The sequence below is a fragment of the Entelurus aequoreus genome, linkage group LG19, assembly GCF_033978785.1.
Source record: "Entelurus aequoreus isolate RoL-2023_Sb linkage group LG19, RoL_Eaeq_v1.1, whole genome shotgun sequence".
Classification (NCBI taxonomy): Eukaryota; Metazoa; Chordata; class Actinopteri; order Syngnathiformes; family Syngnathidae; genus Entelurus; species Entelurus aequoreus.
In genome coordinates this window covers 9,424,256-9,434,395 of record NC_084749.1, presented here as the reverse complement: position 1 = coordinate 9,434,395, position 10,140 = coordinate 9,424,256, and the positions used below count along the sequence as shown (strand labels likewise).

At 30.6% G+C, this 10,140-nt stretch overlaps 1 protein-coding gene across 1 annotated transcript; it reads right to left on the bottom strand.

Moving 5' to 3' along the window:
* Nucleotides 1-348: 348 nt before the first annotated feature.
* plaat1 (phospholipase A and acyltransferase 1) lies at nucleotides 349-9,650 on the bottom strand. Its single transcript, XM_062027480.1, has 5 exons — nucleotides 9,488-9,650; nucleotides 5,815-5,864; nucleotides 5,525-5,663; nucleotides 3,063-3,331; nucleotides 349-522 (listed from the first exon to the last, which is right to left on the bottom strand). The coding sequence occupies exons 2-5, from the start codon at nucleotides 5,839-5,841 to the stop codon at nucleotides 421-423; spliced, it is 537 nt and encodes a 178-aa protein (XP_061883464.1). The 5' UTR covers nucleotides 5,842-5,864; nucleotides 9,488-9,650; the 3' UTR covers nucleotides 349-420.
* Between the last annotated feature and the right edge of the window lie 490 nt (nucleotides 9,651-10,140).

Sequence of the window (10,140 nt, the reverse complement as noted above, 5' to 3'; positions counted from 1 at the left end):
TTTTTTGCAATGGTAAAAAATGGTAATGTTCTGAATGAGTTTGAATGGTTGGTGTTGGAATTGTTCAAATCGGTCGAGAGATAGTAACATTTTTGAAGTAGTAACATTTTTAATTGAGAAATGGTAGTACGGAATTCCTGGAATTTCGGGAAAACCGGGAATTTTTCCAGTTCCAAAAAACAACCTTCTTTGTTAAATTTTTGTAAAACGTGTTCTATTTGACAATATTTTGATTCTAATCAGCAAATTCAAGGCAAAATCCTTCAATGACGACAATTTCCCAGCACAACAATATCAACATTTGCGAAAAAAAAAGGCAAAACTATTACTTTTGTTTGTTTTGTAACTTTGTTTTTATTCCTGATGACTGACATCTGACTTTCTAGAGGGGTTTTGTAGAAGAAGAATGTTTAGAGGACGTCAGAAGGGTCTGTTCCTGGATCGAGTGTTGATCAGTCCCAGGACAGAGAAGGCGCTCGCCGCCGCCGTCACCAAGCTGATGGCCCCCATGGCTCTTGTTGCCTGGCAACCACGACAGACAATCTCATCAATGCAAACAAAAAGATGTTTGTCACTACAGTATCTGGACAAAAGTATTGGGACGCACTTAAGTCTATAATGCCTAATGTATCATAAGTGATACTTAAGTCTTTGAGTCCTCGAGGTCATCAGTGTCATTTGTTTCAGATCAGATGCATTACACATATAATCCACATGAGGGCAGTAATGGACTTATAATTCATTAACCGTCTGTATGTTGATATGTATAAATGTATATCATTTTGGCAGGCGTGGCCCTGAGTATGGCCCCCTGACAGTCTGTATGTTGATACATATATAAATGTATGTATATCATTTTTGCGGGTGTGGCCCTGAGTATGGCCCCCTGACAGTGTGTATGTTGATATATATAAATGTATGTACATCATTTGTGCGGGTGTGGCCCTGAGTGTGGCACCCTGACAGTCTGTATGTTGATATATATAAATGTAGGTATATAATTGTCGCGGATGTGGCCCTAAATGTGGCCCCTGACAATTTGTATGTTCCTATATATAAATGTATGTATATAATTATTGCGGGTGTGGCCCTGAGTGTGACCCCTGACAGTCTGTATGTTGATATATATATATAAATGTATGTATATAATTTTTGCGGGTGTGGCCTTGAGTGTGGCCCCTGACAGTCTGCATGTTGATATATATAAATGTATGTATATAATTGTTCCGGGTGTGGCCTTAAATGTGGCCCCTGACAATTTGTATGTTCATATATACAAATGTATGTATATAATTATTGCGGGTGTGGCCCTGAGTGTGGCCCCTGACAGTCTGTATGTTGATATATATAAATGTATGTATATCATTTTTGCGGGTGTGGCCATGAGTGTGACCCCTGACAGTCTGTATGTTGATATTTATAAATGTATGTATTTTATTTTTGCGGGTGTGGCCCTTATTATGGCCCCCTGACAGTCTGTATGTTGATATATATAAATGTATGTATATCATTTTTGCGGGTGTGGCCCTGAGTGTGGCACCCTGACAGTCTGTATGTTGATATTTATAAATGTATGTATTTTATTTTTGCGGGTGTGGCCCTGAGTATGGCCCCCTGACAGTCTGTATGTTGATATATATAAATGTATGTATATAATTGTTGTGGGTGTGGCCCTGAGTATGGCCCCTGACAGTCTGTATGTCGGTATACAGTATATAAATGTATGTATATAATTTTTGCGGGTTTGGCCCTGAGTGTGGGCCCCTGACAGTCTGTATGTTGATATATAAATGTATGTATATAATTGTTACGGGTGTGGCCCTAAATGTGGCCCCTGACAATTTGTATGTTCATATATATAAATGTATGTACAAACGTATATAATTATTGCTGGTGTGGCCCTGAGTGTGGCCCCTGACAGTCTGCATGTTGATATATATATAAATGTATGTATATAATTGTTGCGGGTGTGGCCCTGAGTGTGACCCCTGACAGTCTGTATGTTGATATATATATATAAATGTATGTATATAATTTTTGCGGGTGTGGCCTTGAGTGTGGCCCCTGACAGTCTGCATGTTGATATATATAAATGTATGTATATAATTGTTCCGGGTGTGGCCTTAAATGTGGCCCCTGACAATTTGTATGTTCATATATACAAATGTATGTATATAATTATTGCTGATGTGGCCCTGAGTGTGGCCCCTGACAGTCTGCATGTTGATATATATAAATGTATGTATATAATTGTTGCGGGTGTGGCCCTGAGTGTGGCCCCTGACAGTCTGCATGTTGATATATATAAATGCATGTATATCATTTTTGCGGGTTTGGCCCTGAGTGTGGCCCCTGACAGTCTGTATGTTGATATATATAAATGCATGTATATCATTTTTGCGGGTTTGGCCCTGAGTGTGGCCCCCTGACAGTCTGTATGTTGGTATGTATAAATGTATATCATTTTTGCAGGTGGGGCCCTGAGTGTGGCCCCTGACAGTCTGTATGTTGATATATATAAATGTATGTATATCATTTTTGCGGGTGTGGCCCTGAGTGTGGCCTCTGACAGTCTGTATGTTGATGTATATAAATGTATGTATATAATTGTTGCGGCTGTGGCCCTTAGTGTGGCCCCTGACAGTCTGTATGTTGATATATATAAATGTATGTATATAATTGTTGTGGGTGTGGCCCTAAGTGTGGCCCCTGACAGTCTGTATGTTGATATATATAAATGTATGTATAATTGTTGCGGGTGTGGCCCTGAGTGTGGCCCCTGACAGTCTGTATGTTGATATATATAAATGTATGTATAATTGTTGCGGGTGTGGCCCTGAGTGTGGCCCCTGACAGTCTGTATGTTGATATATATAAATGTATGTATAATTGTTGCGGGTGTGGCCCTGAGTGTGGCCCCTGACAGTCTGTATGTTGATATATATAAATGTATGTATATAATTGTTGCGGGTGTGGCCCTGAGTGTGGCCCCTGACAGTCTGTATGTTGATATATATAAATGTATGTATATAATTGTTGCGGGTGTGGCCCCTGACACACACCTGCTCGGACACTCCCTGGCCGTAGCGCAGCAAGGTGACAAAGTGCTCACAGTTGCTGCCCAGCAGGTCGTAGGACACCTCCTGGCCAATCAGGACCTGCGCTCGCTGGATGATGTCATCGACGGCCAGCGGCGTGTGCGTGTGGTCGTACTTGTTGTTGACGCGGTAGGAGTCGGCGCCCACCACCTCCTTCAGCAGCTGCATGCGGACCACCGCCTTGCGGCTGAAGACGGACTTGACGCTGGACATGGCGGCCGCCTGGCTCTCGTCTGCAGACATTTAAAATCCATGTAGAACCAAACAATGCAGTTTAATGTCCTCAAACACTTGTAATTATTATTATATACCTTTAAAACCAGGCCAAGCCTTAGTACACATTACTAATTGTACACAATTAATATTGGTCAAATTTATTAACTATTTACACAACAAATAATTGTATAATGTACTATGTACACAATAAATAATGTTATAATGTACTATGTACACAATAAATAATGTTATAATTTACTATGTACACAATAAATAATGTTATAATGTACTATGTACACAATAAATAATGTTATAATTTACTATGTACACAATAAATAATGTTATAATGTACTATGTACACAATATATAATGTTATAATTGACTATGTACACAATAAATAATGTTATAATTTACTATGTACACGATAAATAATGTTATAATTGACTATGTACACAATAAATATTGTTATAATTTACTATGTACACGATAAATAATGTTATAATTTACTATGTACACAATAAATAATGTTATAATTGACTATGTACACAATAAATATTGTTAGAATTTACTATGTACACGATAAATAATGTCATTATTAACTATGTACACAATACATAATGTTATAATTTACTATGTAAACGATAAATAATGTTATAATGTATTAACTTTGTACACAATAGATAATGTTATAATTTACTATATACACAATAAATAATGTTATAATTGACTTTGTACACAATAAATAATGTTAGAATTTACAATGTATACGATAAAAATGTCATTATTAACTATGTACACAATACATAATGTTATAATTTACTATGTAAACAATAAATAATGTTATAATGTATACATTTTGTACACAAAAGATAATGTTATAATTTACTGTGTACACAATAAATAATGTTATACTTTACTATGTACACAATAAATGTTATAATTTACTGTGTACACAATAAATAATGTTATAATTTACTATGTACACAATAAATGTTATAATTGACTATGTACACAATAAATAATGTTATAATTTACTATGTACGCAATAAATAATGTTTATAATTTACTATGTAAACAATAAATGTTATAATTGACTATGTACACAATAGATAATGTTATAATTGACTATGTACACAATAAATAATGTTATAATTTACTATGTACACAATAAATAATGTCATTATTAACTATGTAAACAATAAATAATGTTATAATTGACTATGTACACAATAAATAATGTTATAATTGACTATTTACATAAGAAATAATGTTATAATTTACTATGTACACAATAAATAATGTTATAATTCACTATGTACACAATAAGTAATGTTATAATTTACTATGTACACAATAAATAATGTTATAATTTACTATGTACACAATAAATAATGTCATTATTAACTATGTAAACAATAAATAATGTTATAATTGACTATGTACACAATAAATAATGTTATAATTGACTATGTACATAAGAAATAATGTTATAATTTACTATGTACACAATAAATAATGTTATAATTCACTATGTACACAATAAGTAATGTTATAATTTACTATGTACACAATAAATAATGTTACAATTTACTATGTACACAATAAATAATGTCATTATTAACTATGTAAACAATAAATAATGTTATAATTTATTAACTTTGTACACAATAAATAATGTTATAATTGACTATGCACACAATAATTAATGTTATAATTTAATATGTACACAATAAATAATGTTATAATTTACTATGTACACAATAAATAATGTTATAATTTACTATGTTTGCAACAAATATTGCTATTATTGACTATGTACATAATAGATAATGTTATAAATTACTATGTTTACAATAAATAATGTTATATTTACTAACCATGTACACAAAACATATTGTTATGATTTATTACCTATATAGACAATAAATAGTGTTATATTACTAACCATGTACACAATACATATTGTTATGATTTTTTACCTATATAGACAATAAATAATGTTATATTTACTAACTATGTACACAATTATGATTACATAATTGACATAATTATGAATTATCAAGTGTGTGTGTAAAATGTAAAAAAAATAAATTGCTTCACCTGGCAATGTTTTGAAGGTACATTAGACATATTTCCAGATGTTTACCACAAACATGAACACAAACAATGACGTGGCATGAATGTTTGGTGCTGTGTACGTGGACACTGACCAACTGGAGTCAAGTTGATGATGTAACCGTCGCCCAAGTAGAGCGCCCAATGCTGATAGGCCGGGCGGAATATCTCGATCAGGTCACCCGGCTGGGGGTCACCACAGGGGTCGGCGGGGTCAGGGTCGTTGGAGGCCATCTGCACGCACACACAAACACACACAGCCACACACAGACAAAACACACACACACATACACACACACACACACACACACACACACACACACTATAAATAGATCCAATATCTACTCTCATATATCAACCACATTTCATATTGCCGGCCACTCACAGCAGATCTGTGTTGTTGATTATCCATCCCACAACATGCTTCCACAAGTTCTGACCAGGGACAAGAACACAGAATAGGACTGAAACTGAAACTTTACCTGGCAATCTTATTCCAGCAACAAACCTATCAGGTTATTAGTAAAAGTGGCTTTGCGGGAATAAGACTCGGAGAATGCCAGATTGCTTGTTTTGCTCTTACACGCACACACACACACACACACACACATACATACACACACACACACACACACACACACAATACGACACACACACACACACACACATGCACACAATACACAGAGTAGTGCCACTTTTGCTGCCACAATAGCGTCGACACAATGAGGAAGCGGGCAGAAAAAAAAGGCATGAGTCCATGTTATGTTACATGGAAAACAAAAATAAACATCACATAATTCATATTTACTGTGTTAATACTGTTAATACCGTAGAAAATACTCTCATGTTACGTGTTACATAATTCATATTCACTATGTTATTATTGTAGAAAATACTCTCATTTTACATAATTTATATTTATTATGTTATTACTGTAGAAAATACTCTCATTTTACATAATTTATATTTATTATGTGTTTACTGTAGAAAATACTCTCATTTTACATAATTTATATTTATTATGTTATTATTGTAGAAAATACTCTCATTTTACATAATTAATATTTATTATGTTATTACTGTAGAAAATACTCTCATTTTACATAATTAATATTTATTATGTTATTACTGTAGAAAATACTCTCATTTTACATAATTCATATGTATTATGTTATTACTGTAGAAAATACTCTCATGTTACGTCATTTATGTTTATTATGTTATTACTGTAGAAAATACTCTAATTTTACATAATTTATATTTATTATGTTATTACTGTAGAAAATACTCTCATTTTACCTAATTCATAGTTATTATATTATTACTGTAGAAAATACTCTCATGTTACATAATTCATATTTATTATGTTATTACTGTAGAAAATACTCTCATTTTACATAATTCATATTTACTATGTTACTACTGTAGAAAATACTCTAATTTTACATAATTCATATTTATTATGTTATTACTGTAGAAAATACTCTCATTTTACATAATTCATATTTATTATTTTATTACTGTAGAAAATACTCTCATTTGCATAATTCATATTTATTATGTTATTACTGTAGAAAATACTCTCATTTTACATAATTTATATTTATTATGTATTATTGTAGAAAATACTCTCATTTTACATAATTCATATTTATTATGTTATTACTGTAGAAAATACTGTCATTTTACCTAATTCATAGTTATTATATTATTACTGTAGAAAATACTCTCATTTTACATAATTCATATTTATTATGTTATTACTGTAGAAAATACTCTCATTTTACATAATTTATATTTATTATGTTATTATTGTAGAAAATACTCTCATTTTACATAATTTATATTTAGTATGTTATTACTGTAGAAAATACTCTCATTTTACATAATTTATATTATTATGTTATTATTGTAGAAAATACTCTCATTTTACATAATTCATATTTATTATGTTATTACTGTAGAAAATACTCTCATTTTACCTAATTCATAGTTATTATATTATTACTGTAGAAAATACTCTCATGTTACATAATTCATATTTATTATGTTATTATTGTAGAAAATACTCTCATGTTACGTCATTTATGTTTATTATGTTATTACTGTAGAAAATACTCTCATTTTACCTAATTCATAGTTATTATATTATTACTGTAGAAAATACTCTCATGTTACATAATTCATATTTATTATGTTATTACTGTAGAAAATACTCTCATTTTACATAATTCATATTTACTATGTTACTACTGTAGAAAATACTCTCATTTTTACATAATTCATATTTATTATGTTATTACTGTAGAAAATACACTCATTTTACATAATTCATATTTATTATTTTATTACTGTAGAAAATACTCTCATTTTACATAATTCATATTTATTATGTTATTACTGTAGAAAATACTCTCATTTTACATAATTTATATTTATTATGTTATTATTGTAGAAAATACTCTCATTTTACATAATTCATATTTATTATGTTATTACTGTAGAAAATACTCTCATTTTACCTAATTCATAGTTATTATATTATTACTGTAGAAAATACTCTCATTTTACATAATTCATATTTATTATGTTATTACTGTAGAAAATACTCTCATTTTACATAATTTATATTTATTATGTTATTATTGTAGAAAATACTCTCATTTTACATAATTTATATTTATTATGTTATTACTGTAGAAAATACTCTCATTTTACATAATTTATATTTATTATGTTATTATTGTAGAAAATACTCTCATTTTACATAATTCATATTTATTATGTTATTACTGTAGAAAATACTCTCATTTTACCTAATTCATAGTTATTATATTATTACTGTAGAAAATACTCTCATGTTACATAATTCATATTTATTATGTTATTACTGTAGAAAATACTCTCATTTTACATAATTTATATTTATTATGTATTTACTGTAGAAAATACTCTCATTTTACATAATTCATATTTATTATGTTATTACTGTAGAAAATACTCTCATTTTACATAATTCATATTTATTATGTTATTACTGTAGAAAATACTCTCATTTTACATAATTCATATTTACTATGTTAATACTGTTATTACTGTTGAAAATACTCTCTGTTACATGTTACATAATTCATATTTACTATGTTATTACTGTAGAAAATACTCTCATGTTACATAATTACATAATGATTACATATTTTTTACTTTACTACTGTAGAAAATACTGTCATGTTACATAATTCATATTTACTATGTTATTACTGTAGAAAATACTCTCATGTTACGTAATTTATATTTATTATGTTATTACTGTAGAAAATACTCTCATTTTACATATTTAATATTTACTATGTTATTACTGTAGAAAATACTCTCATGTTATGTAATTCATATTTACTATGTTAATACTGTTATTACTGTAGAAAATACTCTCTGTTACATAATTCATATTTACTACGTTATTACTGTAGAAAATACTCTCATGTTACATAATTACATATTTTTTACTTTACTATTGTAGAAAATACTGTCATGTTACATAATTCATATTTACTGTTATTACTGTAGAAAATACTCTCATGTTACACAATTCATATTTACTATGTTAATACTGTTATTACTGTAGAATATACTCCCTGTTACATGTTACATAATTCATATTTACTATGTTATCACTGTAGAAAATACTCTCATGTTACATAATTACATAATGATAACATATTTTTTACGTTATTACTGTAGAAAATACTCTCATGTTACATAATTCATATTTACCATGTTATTACTGTAGAAAATACTCTCAAGTTACATGTTGCATCATTCATATTTACTATGTCAATATTTGTAATACTGTAGAAAATACTGTCATGTTACATAATTCCTGTTTACTACATTATTACTGATAATACTGTAGAAAATACTCTCAAGTTTCACGTTGCATCATTCATATTTACTATGTCAATGCTTTTAATACTGTACAAAATACTGTCATGTTACATGTTACATCATTCCTGTTTACTAGGTTATTACTGTTAATACTGTAGAAAATATGTACTTACTCAAACGCTGGCACTTTTTTCTTCCTGGCCATTTTACTTCTCCATCATAAGTCCATAAAAACCGCAAAGAAATCGTAGAGCGGGAAAATTGTCAGACAGAGAGAGATGAAGTTTGTGTGAAGCCAAGGGTAGAAGCTGGAGGTCACGCGGCCGTGTCGCTTAGTGGTTTGCACTCAGATGTGGCACACACACACACACACACACATACACACACACACACACACACACACACACACACACACAGACACACACACACACACACACATTGTCGCATTCACTCGCCCCCTTTTGGACAATGCAAAGTGACTGAATGACACATGTGGTTATGGTTTTACAGAGGTAATGTAAATAAAATCCACTCTTAAGATCAACAAAATATAATCATTTGTTTTTAATTGTAATTAATGCAATGACGAATATTTGATTAAAATAGGGAAAAGTTACTTATAAAGATGGAACTCTTCCATATGACTTTTCCAGGATCCTGATGAGAGTGCGGACATATGACCATATCACACCAACTCTCAAATCCCTTTACTGGCTTCCTGTTCCACTCAGGATTGAATACAAAGTCTCCCTACTAACCCACCAGTGCCTCCATGGAAATGCCCCCCTCTACCTCAAAGAACTACTCACCCCCAAATCCTCCACAC

Bases quoted from the DNA above. Each gene is read 5' to 3' on its own strand.
- plaat1 (XM_062027480.1), bottom strand. From the start codon at position 5,841: ATGGATAATCAACAACACAGATCTGCT. The intron at 3,332-5,524 runs GTCAGTGTCCAC...AAATGTCTGCAG, and splicing joins CATCAACTTGACTCCAGTTG to ACGAGAGCCAGGCGGCCGCC. The intron at 523-3,062 runs GTGTGTGTCAGG...CGTGGTTGCCAG, and splicing joins GCCAGGGAGTGTCCGAGCAG to GCAACAAGAGCCATGGGGGC.